This window comes from Kogia breviceps, chromosome 17 (genome assembly GCF_026419965.1).
Source record: "Kogia breviceps isolate mKogBre1 chromosome 17, mKogBre1 haplotype 1, whole genome shotgun sequence".
Classification (NCBI taxonomy): Eukaryota; Metazoa; Chordata; class Mammalia; order Artiodactyla; family Physeteridae; genus Kogia; species Kogia breviceps.
Window position 1 is genome coordinate 1,541,442 of NC_081326.1, and position 19,536 is coordinate 1,560,977.

The 19,536-nt window shown below is 40.7% G+C and overlaps 1 protein-coding gene across 7 annotated transcripts in view; it reads left to right on the plus strand.

Annotated features, from left to right (window-relative positions):
* Positions 1–19,536, plus strand: part of SNTG1 (syntrophin gamma 1) — a 316,811-nt gene that overhangs the window by 274,811 nt on the left and 22,464 nt on the right. For all 7 annotated transcript variants that reach the window (XM_067017514.1, XM_067017517.1, XM_067017513.1 and 4 more), the window contains 2 exons: positions 6,922–7,074; positions 11,621–11,713. In XM_067017514.1, coding sequence (XP_066873615.1) covers positions 6,922–7,074; positions 11,621–11,713 — 246 coding nt within the window. The remainder of the gene's footprint in view (positions 1–6,921; positions 7,075–11,620; positions 11,714–19,536) is intronic.

Genomic DNA, 19,536 nt, shown 5'->3' on the forward strand with positions numbered 1-19,536 from the left:
TAAAACAGAGGTCATTGCCTGCACCTCGCTGTGGATGGTTTTGGTTCTCTTGTGGGGCGAACGGGGGTAGAAAAACTCTGACACCCTTGAGTTTATTGTCAGCAAAGCACTTCTGGCAGCTCCTAAAAGATGTGCCAGCATCTGAAGAAAAGGAGATCATACCCAGCTCCAAAGTAACTACCAAAATAGCTAATGAGATAGCTTTCTAATGGAATTTTATTTTTTACCAAAAAAGGAACTAGTGAAATTAAAAAGAAAGAATGAAAGAGATAAAGGAAAAAAGAAAGGAAAGAAGGGAGGGAGGGAGGGAGGGTTAGAAAGAAAAGATAAAGAAACCTAGAAATTAACTACCCTAACAATTCATTTGTCCACACCCTATCCATACAGTAATATAACTTTTTCATAATAGTAACCCAGCCTGCATTTCTATATTGTTGTTCAGTCTTAAATTATTTCCAAGTAGCTACCTTGGTCTTTGTTTTTTTTTTTTTTTTTTTTTTTTGCGGTATGCGGGCCTCTCACTGTTGTGGCCTTTCCCGTTGCAGAGCAACGGCTCCGGACGCGCAGGCCTAGCGGCCATGGCTCACGGGCTTAGTTGCTCCGCGGCATGTGGGATCTTCCCGGACCGGGGCACGAACCCGTGTCTCCTGCATCGGCAGGCAGACTCTCAACCACTGCGCCACCAGGGAAGCCCTTGGTCTTTGTTTTGAACTTTCAAAAATAATGCAGTATATAAGGACAAGTTTAAAAGAGAGACTAAGAATTATGCCCGGCTCCGTATGAACACTCCTTATTTTATTTCTCTTTTTAAAAATTATTTGTGCAAAGTTAGAATTTGGTTTGAATCTGCTTTTTCATATAATATGACTTGAGATTTTTATGTCAGTTAATATTCTTCAAAAAATATGACTTATTGTTTTATTTTATCTATCTGATCATTTGGCCATATTTTTTGGCCAGTACCTGAGCTTTGCCATTTAGATACCTCCGCATTTGTTCTCTCCCACATATCACGACCGCCATTCTTTGATTTATCTAACAGATCATTGTTGAGTGTTGCTACTTACCAGGTTATCTGCTAAGCACTGAATAGCTGGAGACAAACGCAGAAGAAGCCCTGCTTTCACTGAGCCTACATTTTTCTTAGGGTGACACACATGTTTGCTTAAAGAGGCCCCCCAAAACCAAAAAAAAACCGCAGGGCTTCCCTGGTGGCGCAGGGGTTGAGAGTCCACCTGCCGATGCGGGGGACGCGGGTTCGTGCCCCGGTCCAGAAAGGTCCCACATGCCGCGGAGCGGCTGGGCCCGTGAGCCGTGGCCGCTGAGCCTGCGCGTCCGGAGCCTGTGCCCCGTAACGGGAGAGGCCACAGCAGTGAGAAGCCCGCGTATCGCAGAAAAAAAAAAAAAAAAAAAAAAAAAAAAAAAAACCAAGATGTGTCTCTGCATTTTCTGAACATATTTGTTGCCCTTTTTATTTTTTAAATAAGAGTTTTTCTTAGAAGGTTTATTGATTGTTTTACATTTTATACCTCATTTTAAAATGATTCCAGTTCTTGGTTTTTTAATGTATTGCTTTAAAATGTGTAATCACTTCCTAAAATCCAAGCTTCTTAAAATATGTTTTAATTTGTTTCCTCCAATAATAGAACTAAATTTCCCTGATTTTTTTAGAGTCTTCACCGACTGTAAACTCAAGGAGTCTTGCTGCTCTTGGTGAGGACCTAGGTTCCCCTGACTGAGTTCGGTCTGTTGGAAACCCCAGAGGCAGATCAAAGCAAAAGTGACTTTGCCCAGAACACCCAGCCCCCTATTCACAGCGTGCTTCCTTTCTTAATGAAATACAATGACCATCATTGATAAAAATGTGATTTTATCTTTTATTTGTGTTATCTTAATAACATTTTCTTGCATTTATTAACGTGCTAGCATGTACCCACTCTTCTGTTAGAGCTCCATAAATGCACAACTGTTACATAAAGTACTTGTTTCTGTTTTTCCAAAACATCTTTCAAGTCCCAGAGTGCTAGTTACTTATATCTCTTTTTTAAAAATTATTATTTATTCATTTAGTTGCACCAGGTCTTAGTTGCGGCACGTGGGCTCCTTAGTTGCAGCTCACTGTCTCCTTAGTTGTGGCAGGTGGGCTCCTTAGTTGCGGCATGCATGCAGGATCTAGTTCCCTGACCAGGGATCAAACCTGGGCCCCCTGCATTGGGAGCACGGAGTCTTATCCACTGTGCCACCAGGGAGGTCCCCCTATATCTCATTTTTTGAAATTTGTTTTATTGACCTATTTACACTCTTGAAAGCTCGAAGGCATCATTACTTTTCTTTTCATCCTGGAAGTTCTCACCATTTCCCTTTGTCCTTATATAGTGACACACACATCCGTATCATTCTTACATTATTATTTTTTCCTTAAGTTATACCATTTGCATTACATTTTCTATGTCAGGTGTGAACAAAACACTGATTTGTCAAATGTTTTAAATAATTGTACATGATTTCTGTGACTGATCTGATGATTCCTCAAATGTTTTTTTTGTCCTTTTAGTTATAAAAAGTACAGCCTTACAGTGTTTTCATGAAGCTTCCAAAGCAATTCAAGGTCCTTATTTCAAGCAAACAAATATCTCTTAGGAAAAGGATGTGGTAATAAAAGGATTCAGTCACTTCTTCTCATGAAGGATTTAATGCACAAAAGATATTTAATCTTGCTTTCCAAATAAACCAAAATCCTCTGTCTTTCTCGATATCTAATTGTCTAGGGAGCATTCCTTCCCCATGTAAGTGGGTCTAAGAGCAAGATATTTATGAATTATTACGACTTCATCTTGCAGAATTCCCTTCCCCTTCATTCTGAGTTAGAAGCACAGACTGACTATCATTCTGAAAATAAGCACTGGGGAGGAATGCTTTTTAAAATCCTAATATTTTAATATACTCCAGTAATTTTAATAAAACATGACAGTATAACTATGTTAGGAAGACCTTCCTAGCATATTCTAAATAAAAATTTATATAACACATAAAATATGAATAAATTGAATAGTTTGGAAGCATTTAAAATAAGTAACAACTTACCTGTATATGAATTTTCTGGTTAGTAAAATTGTCTGTGGGCGGTTAGTAGAACATAGCCTTTGTGTAGGAGAAAAGCTAGAAAATTAGTTTTGTTGCCCAAATCCATTTGGTGCCGATCTCAAGGATTCATCCCTTAAGAAGAGGGTTACTTGTGGTCCTCTACTCAGTTTAAATTCCTTCCTTCAGGTCTATTTTAAGTTCTTCCAAAATCTTTTTAGACTTAATACTTTTGGATTTCTTTTTACAGAAAGTTTCTGCCTTGCAAACTTCCTATTGTATGAAATCTTAAAAATGTTTGACCTTCCAAAAGCTTATATTACTATTTTTTAAAGTGAAAATACAGTTTTAATATTGAAGATGTGGTGCACGTATGAATGGAATATTACTCAGCCATTAAAAGGAAAGAAATTGGGTCATTTGTAGAGACATGGATGGACCTAGAGACTGTCATACAGAGTGAAGTAAGTCAGAAAGAGAAAAACAGATATATATTAACGCATATATGTGGAACCTAGAAAAATGGTACAGATGAACCGGTTTGCAGGGCAGAAATAGAGACACAGATGTGGAGAACAAACGTGTGGACACCAACGGGGGAAAGTGGTTGGGGGTGGTGGTGGGATGAACTGGGAGACTGGGAGTGACATGTATACACTGATGTGTATAAAGTGGGTGACTAATAAGAGCTGCTGTATAAAAAAATAAATAAAATTTTTTAAAAACTGAAGGAAACCAGATGTCAGACCCTTGAAGAAAAGTGTCGAAATCTCCTTCAAACTGGTCTAAAATACCTTATTTATTTATATTTATTTATTTATTTTATTTTTTGGCTGCATTGGGTCTTTGTGGCGGTGCGTGGGCTTCTCATTGCGGTGGCTTCTCTTGTTGCGGAGCATGGGCTCTAGGCACATGGGCTCAGTAGTTGTGGCATGTGGGCTCAGTAGTTGTGGCTCACGGGCTCTAGAGCACAGGCTCAGTAGTTGTGGCACACAGGCTTAGTTGCTCCACGGCATGTGGGATCTTCCCGGACCAGGGCTTGAACCCGTGTCCCCAGCAGGCAGATTCTTAACGACGGTGCCACCAGCGAAGTCCCTTTTTTTTTTTTTAATGATGCAGTGGCATAGAGAGTTTGCAGTACCAGTTTTCAATCACATCACTTTGTTTTTATTAATAATAACTATACTTTTGCTGTTACACATTACTTTATCAAGAAAAACACTGTTCTTGTTATTTCGCTAGTTGTTTCTTTAGAATGCCATCAACGTCTATGGTTGATAGTGTTTCTTACAGAAGCTCAGCAGCACACACCGAGCACTGTCCACCTCGTGTCACTCATCCTTTGCCTGTTTTAAAGAGTTGAATAGATCAGGCGTATCGCTCACCACCCCAAAAGTGAAGATTCGAGGAACTCCAGGGCACAAGCACTCGAGGGCTGGGTAGAAGTTGCTCGTAAGGGTCCCACTTTCCGGAGCCTTTGCTGCTCTGTGCTTCCAGCCTGTCCTGGTTACACTGAGTACGTCAAGACACACTGTTAGAGATGGACTTTGGAGCGGGTTAGGTTTTCTCGTTGTTTAATACATACACGAACCTGATTTATTAAATTTAACTTATGTGATTAGATTTCATTACTTGTTTTTTCCGTTTTCAGTTTGGCAGCTTTAAAATTGTTATATCTCATCTGTAAGGAAAAGAGTCTCTCTGGCTCTGAAATATCCAAAATATTTTCAATTAACATATATTTTTCTAAATAACAAAATTCGAACAGTTAAATTTTACATTTGAGATTACATCTATCAATCGGTTGGATCTTGTCAAAATCAACTGTGTTCCTAATTTTAAAAAAAACCTATTTATTGAGAAAATTCTTCATCGAGTTTCAATTTGTTGTGGCCAACAAAATATCATTGAGAGGAAATAATGCACTCCTGTGAGACGTTTTCTATTCTGAGGATATATGTAGATATAGTTACAGAGGGGTGTGTGTGTGTGTGTGTGTGTGTGTGTGTGTGTGTGTGTGTGTGTACTGGAATGTAATTTGGACCTGGAGTCTGATCCAATCCAGTTTTTCAGTAATAGTCAATATTAGTGATGGTGATATTGTGATTAATAATGATACTGTGTGATATTAGTGATTAATGGAACACTTAATGTACATGTCACTTTTCTAAGCAATATATAAATATATCAACTAATTTCATCTTTACAAGAACTTCAGGCAGGTATATCATCCTCTGTTAAGAAATACCTGCACTGATTCTAGGAGAAGCAGAAATAAGAGGTAAAAAACTGACATCTGAACTTGGGCTGAGTGACTCCCAGATGATCTGATCTGAATAACTAGGGCCAAGCAGCTTCTAAAATGCGGACCAACACACCCAAGACTTATTTCCCTCTTCAGGGAAAGGAAGATTATAGCCTATTTTCATGGATTATTGTAAAGGTTAATTTAGAGACTGTATCTGAGGAATATGCTTTATGTTTTCTCTGAAATTTGCCATTATGTCCACTTATATCAGGGATTCCAGTTTCCCAGGGAAAAGGAGAACATTTAAAGTTTTATTCCTTCTTTTCCCAGATGAGAAAACTAAAATCCTCCAAAATGAATTGACTTACATTATACAGAGTGTTCACTTGGATTGATATTTTAATATCTAAAATGCCTTGAGTTTTCTTTTAAATTAATTTAAAAATAATAGTTGTAAATATTTATTTCAGTTACTTTTTTCAGAAGTTGAAATTTTTACTTTTCAGATCATGAGATTTACCTGTGAATATATGAGTAATAATTTAAAGGCCAGATGATTTGGGAAATAGTTACTCTGGCAGGTATTCAGTGACATTTTACTAGAAAAGTAATTTTAATATCTTGGTATCTGCCATAGCTATAAAAATGGAAATACTAACATTCATGTATATTACCTTCACCTACTTTTGATGTATTTCTACGTAGCACAAAAAAGTCAGAGTTATGTAATTATTGAGTTAATATAATTTAAAATGCAAGCTATTTTTCCACATTGGTCATATTGGCTGAATAAGGCATAAATATCCTTTTCATTCTGTGATGTATGGAATCAGGTTTATAGTATTCTGAGTCATTTCCCCGACTTTCTCTTTTACAATTTTTCCTCAATTTCTAGCTGCATTCTTTTTACCTTTTAACATCTCTGAAGTTGCTACACATACAGATGTGTGAACACATTAGCTGAAAACTTCTAGTAAGATCAAGAAATTGCCATGTCAGAGTCTTTTTGACTTAATGAAATACAGTTACATAAGTAAGGTAAATGTGTATTTTTTAAAAGGCAGTAAAATTTCTGAAACATGTTAGACACAGTTTTTTCCTATTTCATGTAGAAGAATATTCCCATGATAGTTCAAGGGTTATAGAAATCAACTCAATATAAGATACCATGCTTATAAAGCTCTTTAAATTTGCAAATACATTAATAAGTATTACTTAATTTCATCATCTTCCACAGCTCTGTAAGGACAAAGAGAAATTGTGTGTTATCCAACTGTACAGTAAGGAACTGAATCTCAAGCATTCAATGCTTTGGTAGTTACCTTGCTAGTAAGAGTTGAAGCCAGAAATCCTAATTTCTATCTTATGGACATGCCTCAGTGTCAATTCAAAGAAGAAGTGTTTCCCTTATAGACCCTGAGGCCTGGAAATTATCTGCTCTGACCATTTGACTGAAGAATTAGTGCTGTCATAGAGCGTAATCTCCGTCACTGCAGCGTCCCCGCCACCCACTGGGCAGCACTGATGCAAGTGTGGCCCTGTCAGAGTAGAACTGGTGTGTGCCAGCCTGTGTAACTCCGGATTTTCATCAGGACAGTGACCTGCTGGACCGGCGGAAACACTGCTTCACCGTGCAGTCCGAGTCTGGGGAGGACCTCTACTTCTCCGTGGAGTTAGACTCTGACCTCGCCCAGTGGGAGAGAGCCTTCCAAACAGCAACCTTTCTGGAGGTGGAACGGATACAGGTGAGAGTCCGTGGAATTATAGGACCCGTGACCCCGAAAGATGCATGACCACTCCCCTAGAATGCTCATTCAAATTCGAAGGAGCATAAAAATGCAGTTCTGTGAGTCCTGACCTTCTTCTCAAATGTTCAGTAATTAGCCATGGTTATTAAATGAAGTGCACCACGGCTCTGAAAAACATTTTAATTTTTCTACAATTTGATCTTTCTAGGCTATTTCCTACCACTCATCAAAAACATATTTCTAACTTTAATTAGAATCTGCTCTACCTTAAATCTAAAGTAGAAAATGCTCTTATTTTAATAAATCGTTTACAAAGCCATTTCCTGGTCTCCAATCACAGCCACCGAATTTCCAGCCTGAACGACTTCATTCACTCACAAGGCTCTTTCTTGCTAGAAAGACTTCTCTTCATCTCTACCCTTGAAAACGACGCAGGGAATTTGAAGCTTTTGTCAGTGGCCACATCATCCCGGACAATTTTGCTAATCCGCAGCCAGCCCTGCCCTTTGCCCCCGCTGCCCCTTCCACAGGGATCCTGTTCAAGCTCGGCCCTGCCGCACGCGGTCTCTTTCCTCTGTTTCCTGAGGTCTCCCGGGCTCTGCTTGTGTTGGAGCGATGCGTGCTTGTCACGCCCACACGGAGTTGTGGGTTTCCAGGGATTATTTTATTCCTCTACCGACTGAAGGATAGTGCGTTTTGTGCATCATGAGTAATCGGCAGATGTTTGTTAAACTTTATCTCTTAACTGTGAAGTTATATCTAGACCAAATGTCATAAACCTGTAGCCTATACAATTCACAGGGCCGTGGACGGGAACAGGCTCTGCAGCTGACCCCTAACTGACCCTTAACAGAGACCAAGGGCAAAACTGAACAGTTGTGATGCACTTGAGTCATAGAGGCAGGACCTAAATAGACACACGGACACAATTTTGAAAACAAATGTATGATGGTGACAGTACAGCATTATGATCCCAGGATTCTCACCTGTAACAGGGGACTTGGATGCCTAGTTGTTCAGTTATGTTGAACTGATATGTGACATGTATTAATTTCTTTCTTCTGACTACAAATTTCTATATTCAACCCATCAGGTCATACCAGTATGACATAACAATCAGGGGAAGGGAAGAGGAGAAGACTTATTTTCACTTTTTTCATTGCTTAATTGATAGTTTCTCATATTCTGCTGATCTGCATTACCTAAAAATGTTAAAGTAACTGAGAAATGTTGTTTCAATAATTTAGCTGTATAGAACCTCAATTCAGTAAATAGATATTTTAATATCAAAGTAGAAAGATGAAAAATACCTTAAATATTATTTTATTCCAAGTATCAACACTTAAGACCATCTTAAAGCATTGTATAAAGTTGTACAGGAGTTGACGTTTTTGTTATTTATTTTGATAGTTTGGGGTTTTCCTAATTATCATTTGCCTAGAATATCACACTTCACTTGGAAACAAATACATGGTGATTTCTACCTGCTGCTTTCAATTTAAAATTTCATTTTAAGTCTCCTGATGTTTAGAAGTGAGATAGAGATGAAATTATGTTGTTCCACTGTATTTTACTATTTTTTTAAATCTGGACCTCACATTCTCTAAACCGATGTCCTGAGCAATGCATTTCTTTGTACTAGCACCTTATGTATTCACAGTACAAATCTGAGATGCATATGATAAGTGAAAAGAAAAATATTTAATGTCTTTTTAGCTTTTGGTTGTTTTATAGATTTTATCATTTCCCCTTGTTTACTCTACCAGAAATCAGTAATCAATGACTGAACACTGTGGTTCTGTTATTTTCAAAATTCAAAGATGTGAATATATTTACATGAAAAAGCTTGTGGTTTACTTCTATGTTCTTAATATTCCCACTTCCACTAAAGCTGGGAGAGAAATAAAGAGAGGACGTACTCCTATTGTGAAACAGGCATAAAAGTAGGACATTAATAAACTGACTAATACAATAAAAATTAATAAATTAATCTATTTTTATTTTGACATTAATTTTCATCAACAGGACTGCACCCTAACATTTTCTAGCTTCTAATCTATTCCTTTATCTATTTAAATACTTTCTGATCTCTAATGTACTTAATATTGATATAAATATATATTTATTTAAAGGATAATTCACTGAAAGCAAGTATTTCTGAACATCCTACATTGTCATTTCAATTAACACCTTAAAATCTAGCTGTACTTCTCAGGGTGACAGTAGAAAATGTAATGAACATTGAAACAGAAATATGACGATTTGCATGAACTACATCTTACATTCACCTAGTAAAGTACCAGAGTTAAGCCTAATTAATTTACTGTAGTTTTAGTACCTTTATTTGTCCAATTTCTGAACAGTTTACCAAGAGTAAGTGAATAGTACTGGTAAGGGACATATAATTGTTTTTTACACTAATTCAATATGAATTAATACAACCCTTTTAAAATAAGACTTTCTGTGAAGAAGTGTATCCCATTCAAAAATTGACTTCTTTTAATGTTATTATTTCAGACTCTTTCATTGTGCTTTATCCAGCTATAGACCCTTAGCTGTCATCCAAAGGGCACGTAAAAAATCATTTTATGTGTGAAGTATCTTCAAATATTGTGTAATAATATATAAAATTGTGCAAAATAATATATAATAATTATATATAATACATAATAATTGTGCAAAAATCTTTCAGTGTTTCTAGCTTGAAATTCCCTAAAAAGGATAATTTTTTTGCTTTTTTCTAGCTATAATTCAATTTTAATATACAATAAACATAGAAATTAAATAATAAATCAAACATTTCAATGTTAAAACATACAAATATACTCATTACATATGTTTATTAAGACTATAAATCATAGAATAAAAGTACAGTGGGTCTCAAGTTATATTGTATCTGTTTCAATTTAATGATTATTGAAGCAATGGAATTTAATTCATAATTCTGCTCTTAATGAGATAAATCGTAATGTTCCATACTGAAGGTGTTTCCACCTGACATGTATTTTTTAAATAATGTTACTTGAAAATAGCAAGCAATTATGTCTAAATTGGAGAAAATGCGATGGCCTTGGATATTCCTTAAGTTGATAGTAGTTTTACTAAAGTGGTAATGGGCGGGCACAAGCAGGGAAGGTAAGGTGTTCATGTAGGTTCATGTATTAAATGCAATTACACCCGCAAATAAACTTACAAGGCCCATTAAATTTGCTTTCTAATCTGCTTTTTTGAAAAACTTAACTCCAAATGAATAAGCTGGCCTGGTTATAACTTTCCAATGCAAATTGGGCTTAAACGCATGAATATAGCTTTTTGTTGGCGGCAACGTGATGCATTTAGCCATCGTTAGTCAGAATGAGATTCACTTAATGTACTTTTATACACAGTATTATAACCACAAATACGACGTAAGGATTGGTATCGAACATTTGCTTGAGATAGGTTTCTCTCTTTCTCCCTCTCCCTCCCTCTCGCGCCCCTTTGTGAATTACAAATGTTGGTCTTGGGGCTTCCCTGGCGGTCCAGAGGTTAAGACCTCACCGTCCAATGCAGGGGGTGTGGGTTCGATCTCTTGTTGGGGAGCTAAGATCCCACGTGCCTCGCGGCCAAAAAACCAGAACATAAAATAGAAGCAGTACTGTAACAAATTCAGTAAAGACTTTAAAAATGGTCCACATCAAAAAAGTCTTTAAAAAAAAAAAAGGAGTTTTTCTTGATTTGAATATCCCACTGCAGTTTGCAATTAAATGCAAATAAAACTGGCCTATGGACATAAAAATGCATTGTTTCATATAAGCTCCAAGTGTGTATTTCTCATCTGTTATGCTTGTATTTCGGCATCTATATTTTACTAGTTTTCCCAAACTATTTATATAAGTAACATCATAATTTAATCTGATCTCAGTGTGAACAATCCTTAATTATTGATTTCGAAGAATCAATAGGCTTACACAAATAGTAGGAAGGGTAAAGGTCTCTAGGGCATAACTTGTACTGCACTGATGAACGTATAGAGACTCTTAAGGTCAAGACGTTTCTTGTTATTTCTTGCTCTGATTCTTAAATCTGTTTGAGTGCCTGAGAGCTCTCTTTTTAATAATATCAACGAAATTGATATGCCAAGAATTTAAGTAATACCTTAATCTCTAATAATTCCCTTTTAGCTTAATAAAAATGCAGTGATATTTAGCTACAGAATATGACAACTTAACACAATCTTGCCCACACCTAGAAACGTGTATACAGTTATATTGCCAAGATAGGGAAGGACATCAGTGTCACACAAGGTAAAGACAAGGTCACCAGGGCGGGCTTGGAAACTCAGCCCTGCGCCCCCCGGGCACGTCAGCCACCACTCAGCCCGTGTTTTGCTGACGTTAGGATGTTGACAACACCAGGTTCCTTACACAGTTATTGCTGAAATAAAGTTAGCTGTGGTACACGGAACTTATCACAGGCGTTGTGACACAGTCTGATATATGTGGACTATTAACCCTGACGTTGGCTCAGTCCCATGAAAGTAACAGTTTTCTGTTCTGCCCAGTGCAAGACGTACGCGTGTGTGCTGGAAAGTCACCTGATGGGGCTCACGATCGACTTCAGCATGGGCTTCATCTGCTTTGACGCCGCGACCAAGGTACTGTGCGCGGTGAGCGCAAGGGGCGCGCTTGTAGGGTCCTAGTCAAAGGCGACTGGGGCTTCTACCGCCTCCTGCCAGCACTCTGCCTGCTTATCAGGTGTTGCATTTGAGGTCCTCGCTTTTATTAATAGGAGATCAATTATGCCTTAATACGTTTATAGAAAAACAAGAGATTGAATTTTAATAAAACATATGTGTTGCCAGCAAAAGTTATAACTATAAAAAGTGTATATATATATGTACTACATATACATATATGTCTATATATTCTATATATATTCTATATATTATATATATATATATATATTCTCTTTTACTAAAAGTATGGCCTCATAATGAAGGCAAATTTTCTTCTCTCAAAACAATTTTTTTAAAGTGTTGCTTTATTATTTTTCTGTGTCAACATCTCCGATATCAAAATGAGGAAACGTGTTTTTTCGTTGTATAGGTGATATGTTCGAATTACAGGATGGGGGAACTTCAGGGTTTGGAGGCCCCAAGCCAGGGAATGTAACCTTGTGAACACTTGCCTGCACTGTCTGATCGGGCGCCTTTTCCACAAAGGATGTGTCTCTGCGAGTGACATGCATCGAATGGTGACAGGCACTTCTCAGCCAGTCCTGTCTAAAAAGTCTGAAAGCTCAGCTGCCCCCCACCCAGCCTTAGTCTCCTTCCACCGCGGCACCCCCTGACACAGAGCTCTGGGAGGAAGGCATCCTTCCCCCGCCCCCTGCCCCCGCAGATGAGGACATCAGTTCCTTAGACCCAGGCCACTTTCTCCTTGTATCAAAGTATATGACCTGAGAAGTAAACTGAGAGGTGCCTTCTCACTATCTAAGGAGTAATGAGTAATCCCTTACTGGGAAACTTATACTTTACCTAGAAGTGAAGCCGTGTACAGGATTTTCAAAATCAAATGCAAATAAAATGAGCGCAGAGGCCACAGAGAGCTGGAGGGTGTTGAACCTGGGAAAGACTGGTGTCTGATGGGCCAGCCCAGCAGGGCCCAGCCAAGTGGGACGTGGGCTGGTGGTCGGAGATCTTACGATTCTTCATGACTCTGCAGTCGAGATTGTCTAAGGGTGGCCAATGTTTCTTCATATTTCGACATGAGGAAATTAAGTCCCACACACATGGGTCAGATTTCACGTGCAGTGCATTGCCTTTGCTGATGCCAAAGGACACTTTTCTAGTTATGGAATTTCAGGTGCCTGTGGCTCTTTTAATGAGCCTCGCATGAGACGGCCCTAAACCTGTCCTATGACAGAGATGTTCTTTGGAATAAAATACTCATTCAGAGCTTTTCTCACGAATGTGTCAAAGTATGATGCTACAGAACAAATATAATTCCCATAACTAAAAGTATTGATTTTCTGACATTCTATTCCTTTAACCTGCGTATGTGCATTAATTAATTATATCTATTAATAGATTTCCAGTGTAAACAGATACCTCCACGGGAACATTTGCAAATAAATATTTACTGAATGCTTCCTCTCTATTGAGAGACTTGGGGGGATACATATGTCAGTCTTGGGAACTCAAGACAGGCTGTTCAGAAAATGAGACACCAAGGATAAGATTACCCAGCCAAACACCTCTAAGTGGGGAAGGAAGTTGACTTTGAGGCCAGAGGAGATGGAGATCAAGTATGGGAGTAACTGAGACCCAGATTGTGAAAGGAGTCCTGCTAAGGTATTGGAATTTGATCCTAAGAATACCCTGGACGCCTTTGAGCCATAGGAGGGAAATGGTCAGATGTGTGTTTGACAAAACAAAATTTGTAAAACAGTTACTGGAGGTTGAGAGAAACTGGGGAAACCCCATTTCCTAGTTGTGAACATTTGTCCTCCACTTGGCATCCCCACCCTGCTGGCTGCCTGAGAGAACGCTTCTCGTGCCTGGGAAGATGGAGTGAGCACGTGATTACAGACTGGGGGTGAAAGTACGCACAGGGCGCACAGAAGCCATGACTGGAAGGGGAGGATGGAGAGAGACAGCTCCGGAGGGAAACACGTGGCCGGGCCACGCGATCAGGGTCCGGGGCCTGCTGGCCCTAACTCTGATTTGTCCTGTGGAAAGATCGCCCTAGCCGACACGTACAGACGCCGTTGACTGGGTAGAGGCAACACTGAATTAGTGGACATTTCTGTTTCCCCTCAGTAATTTAGAAGAATAACTTTCAGACATTTTTTAACCATGAAATTTTCAAAAAATAAAGAAGGGTTTTTCAGCTGTATCAAAACAAGGATGAAGGCATCAGACCCCCTCTTTGGACCTCCCCTTCACTCATCATGCAACAGCCCGGGGGGGACGCCCACTTCCAGGGTCCGGTACATCCGTGCGACCGCTCACTACAGCGTTACACCTTGGGTCTTAAACGTGGGTAAACGTAAAAGACAGTATCACTCATGTTATTACTCTTTCCGAGGTAGAAACTCTGGAACTACTAATTCCCCAAAATCGTTCTTGTCTGATAGGTTTTTAAAACAATGTTTTAATACTTGAATTTGAGAAATGCTAGGATAGAATACTTAAAAGGCTTCTATTCTTCAGGGTATCTAAGAGCTAGTATTAACACATAGCATATTAAAGATATTTTTGAAATCACGATTGGCTAAGAGTTATGCAGATAATAAATATGAAGTAAAAATGTAACATTTTTAAGGATTATCCCTGTCGTATGTTAGAAGCTACTATAATGATTTTATGTTTTCTTCTTGTCCCCATGACTAACTTTCATTAAATATAAATTGAAAACATTATCTGGGGGGAATTTGTAAAACCAGGCATATTCAGGGTGACCTGAATTTTAGGAACTTATATTCTGTGCAGTGAGAGACAATGTCACCCTATCTGAAATCACTCCCCTCTTGTTTTCTAGATTTTTTTTTTCTAAAAAAAATAGTGGACTTCTGTTCCCAAATAATTGTGCTTAGAATCAAATTAATTGTTAACATATTGACATTTGTGATTAATGAACTATCTTAATCTTCATAATCCATTCACATCTTTAAGTGGACATTAATTTTTACAGTGTATCAAGGTAAAATTTGAAAGGAAATTAATATGGATTATATTCATACTTTTCATTTTTGAGAGTCTTTTCTGTGCCTTGGATAAGTTGAAGGACACTAATTTTGAGGATCTTTGATCTACCGTTTTTGCCAAGGACATATGGCCTTCATGCACACACGCAGTTCACAATATGTTTAATTTGACTTTTTCTAAAATGCATTTATATAGTTACAACATAATCATAATATAAATTCCATGGGTTAAACTTCTAAAAATAGAATTAGACCTTCATTTTTGATTTCTGTTTTTTATTCAATAACATTTCAACTCTTTCCTATCAAAGGTAGTTGTTAAAAATCCAAAAGGAAAATTCGAGAATATAAAAATGAATATTTTCTTGATACATCTCCTACATAAGTAGCACTCAACACACGTGTCTTTCCCTCCAGTCCTCCTGGGTCTCCGCTTCATAGAGGTCCCTGATCTCACGGCGCCTGGAGGAGAGGATGGACACAAAAGGGGTCATCTGACGTTTACTGGTTCTTAGCAAAGGGAGTTGTTCGGGGTGGCCTGGAAGCGTGTAACTAGGGGAAGGAGCCCCGGGCGGTACTCAGAGGAAACTGCCCATCTCCTCGGAGTCCGTAATCACGGTGGGCTGACCAGGCAGGGGGTGACAGTGCTGGCAGGGCCAGGAGCGGGGCCGTGTTCGGAAGGAAGCGGGCAGCGCCGGAGAGCGGGGGCCTTGGTCTTCGGGGCCGACGCGGCCACAGCATTGCTGGGTGACACACAGCGGCGACCCCTCCCTGCCTTAGAGCAGGAAGTACTTCCTTCTCGCGTGGCTGGTTCCCGCGAGCACCCTCCACCAGTGGAGCCAGGAGGTCAGCCCAGCACGTCCTGTTCTTGCCAGCGACACAGGCAGGACAGAGCAAGCCTTACCTGCACTCCTTCTTCACGCGCCCCTGCTGCTAGGCCATCTAGAGGCTCCCACTGGTCACAGCAGGTCACGTGGCTGAGGCCACACCAAGTCAGAGGGCAGGGCGCCCGGTCCACGGTGGCAGAGCACAGATCTGGGGTGAGGAACGCAGGGCTGACACGCCACAGTGCCGAGGGCCACCAGAGCCGCCAGGACCTGATGGCAGAAGCGTGGTGCCGTCTGTGACGGCCTTGGCGCCTTGGGGAGGACACTTTGGAGGGGAGAAGAGTGGGGGAGGGGAGGGGAGGTTATTGGGCCTGTGGCTTAGACCGGGGAGCTCGCAGAGCTGTAGGGGCCTGAGTAACGATGAGGACCAGGTGCCCTTAGCAGGGCTTGGGGAGGAGGGAGCCCCTATGACCCCGGAGCGTCCGACCTGAGCAGCTCTGGGGAGTTATTCTCCTGAAAGTAGCCCCAGAGACGTCACTGGGTACTTACTCCGTTTAAGGATCGGGCTCACTTCTCCTAGTACTGTGTGTCTCACAGGAGTTCAGTGACTTTTCTAAGTTTCTTGGGAAACCCATTGCAGCGGCGTGTGCTCTAGCCCGGGGCCCGGATATTACAAACGGACAACGTGTATCGTGGCCTTCAACGCCCCGTGCGTTTCTGGCAGCTGGTGCCCGCACCGCGCACCCTCGGGACGGCCACGCCCCCGGGACACTGCTCGGCCTGGAACACAAACACATTTCTGGCAGGCACAGGTGTCGCCAGGTAACCGGGATAGGAAATGATTCCATGCGCACTGGGTAAACAGAATTTAGGCTCCGCTGGGCCCCCCGACATGGGACCCGTCCTCTGCAGACCACTGAGGCCCCGGACGTACAGGGGCCTCACCCACCCTGAGTGGCTCAGACCCTCCTCTTCAACCGCTTTTTACCCAAAGCAGGACGATGCGACACAGAAAGACCATGCATCCCAGGGTAATTTGTTATGTGTTGCTAATTTAATGAACATAATAGTTTTCAAGTGATGCCTTTTACATGTGAGTCAATTTCTAGAAAAATAGATTTCTTTGTTTTTTTTTTTTTTTTTTTTTTTTTTTGCGGTACATGGGCCTCTCACTGTTGTGGCCTCTCCCATTGCGGAGCACAGGCTCCGGACGCGCAGGCGCAGCGGCCATGGTTCACAGGCCCAGCCGCTCCGCGGCACGTGGGATCTTCCCGGACCAGGACACGAACCCGTGTCTCCTGCATCGGCAGGCGGATTCTCAACCACTGCGCCACCAGGGAAGCCCTAGATTTCTTTGAATTGGGGGATTTTTTTCTCGTACTTATGGGGAAAAGGAAAATGATTGAGTAATAAAGTTCTTAATTAAATTTTAGAAATCAAATAGTCAAAGTGAAGAATTGGCACTGCCTCAGAAATAAAATGTGCAGGAGCGTGTGTGTTAATTTAGCAGTTATTTAATAAACTGCTTAATCTCTGTCAGTGGAGCAGCCTTCAGACCACCTGCAGGAGAATAAAGCAGTGATGGCTTATTATGTTGTACAGGCGTATTGACTTCGATGTAGCCATCCCAGTGAACTCATTTCCTTTGCTCTAGAGCTGTTACTCTCCGCTGAGCTGGCAAAGATGTGTGCATATGTTAAAAAGAAGTCACTAGAAAAGAGCTGATTTCGATAGAGAATCGATAATATAAGTGTGGCTGAATTTTATCTCGTTGCCAGAAAAAAGCAACAACAATAGACAAAACAAAAACAAAACCCTAAGGAGCCAAGAAACGTATGACGAGAAAAACCACATTTTCTTGCCAGTCTTTATCGCACAGACAGCACGTAAAGTTTCTCCAAAGAAAATTAGTATGTGAAGAATAGCGAAGAGCACACCACATCCAGCAGTGTGTGGGAACACGTTAGTACCTCTTTTTCCACATGTGGTTTGGTTATTCTAACCTCTGCATAGATATGATTACAAGAAGTCTCTGTATCATCAACCCACCCGGTTGATGGGTTTAAGCTATTACAAAATAACACACAAGGTCTGCATTTTAGAAACACTTTTCTTCTGTTTTTTTTCTCTTTCCTGATGGAGAGATTCCAAATAAATTGTCAAAGTGAACATCTGTATACCCCTCTGTGAATGTTCCATATATTTGATGAAAATATTCATACATATAGACATATCATATAGGGATAGTGTAGAGTCCATTTGGGGGGAATAAATTTAAATGAAATACGTTTGATCGGGATGAAATCTATTTGATCAGGAAGTTTCATCCAGTCTTTAGGCCCCTGGCCTGAAGGCGGCAAGTCTCGGCTCTGTTAACTGGAGCTCAGACGCGCGTCTGGATCCCTCCGGCTGCGTCCTGAGCACGTCTCAGCACAGAGTCGGCCCCGGAGCCGGTCGTCTTCCTGATTCTGACTTCTCTGCGTTCCTCTCTCCGTCATCAGGAAGAATCTGAATTGTGTTCTGTACCCGGGCCTCTTCCTCGACAGCTGCCCTTGAGTAGCTCTGGAAGGTGCACCCTAACCGAAGTAGGGCAACCCCCTCTCATCTGGTCCCTGCAGCACCGGCCACACCTGCTTCTCGAAGTAAATCTTTATCGCACGCACTGGTTCTGTGCATCGTCTGGGTGCAGAGACGCGAGGGACACAGAAAAGGGTACACTCCCTTCTTTCAGGATGTCCAGTCTAGTGAAAGAGACACCTCTGGAACTGGGGGCTTTCAGGAAGTCTGGGAGAAGCGAAAGCATTACAAAGACATAGGTACCTGCCCTTCTGTCCCTGTTCCCAGCCGCTGCCAGATTAATGATGCTTCTAAAACGTAAATCCGGCCACGTCATCCGTCTCCCTTGTTACATTACTTAGGTGGCTTCCTGCCCTATGGCCTTTATGACGACCTCTGTCAACACAGGATAGAAGCCTCTCAGGGTTCTGGTCTCTGTCTGGGTGTGGCATCACCTCCTGTGTCTCCCGGCTTTGGAGGACCCAGCCGTACCCCATGCTTTTCCACGTGACACTTCCACAGCTTACACTCACCTTGAGAGCAGATCTGCCTCCACAAAGCCTCTTCCCTCACAAACTCAGGGGAGGCCCAGACACCCCCTGGTGCAGCACTCATCATCACGCATTACAGCTGAGATCGGTGGAGATATTGCTCTAGTCCAGACTCGAGCACCGTTCAGGGACACAGAATCGATTTAATGACTAGTAAGGAATGTATTGATGAGTATGATATTTGCCAAGGAAATAAGTGAAAGCCGTGAGCTTTCATCTAACTCTGTTCACTTTTCCTATTTCTATTTTTCTCCCTTTATTCATCATTACCATTCACATTTTATAAGATTTACAAAGTTACTGTACAGTTGATGTACTAGTTTTAGTAAAAATGTAATTAATAAAGTTCAAAAACATACTCAATTAGGATACATTCCACATGAATGAAGAACAAATGAGAAGGATAAAGATGTGTAAAGAAAAATATTCTTAAAGAAAAGGTTTGTCACGGTTTTCTACTAAATATGACTCCTAACCCACCCACAGAAAACCAGGGAGGAAGAGGAGGCGCTTACGGTACACTGGCATTCGAACGTGTTCTTAATTCATTTCAGTGGGGAGGGGAGGGTGGAAGGCAGCAGAGGGGGTGTGTACCTGGGCTGCTGGCAAAGTCGAAGGCGGAGGCAAAGGAGAAAGAGGGCTTTGCGGGAAGATTTGATTTTCTGCTTAACCAGGAAACCCATCAAGACAATCTGCAGCAGCAAAAGAAAAGGCATGCTTGTGGTTCTTGCTGGGCAAACATTAGTTAACTGTCAAATACCAGGTGATTGGTGTTACAGGGAGATTAAAAATAGATTCTTCCTCCAAAGCAATTCTGTTGTAATTTTTAACGTGTT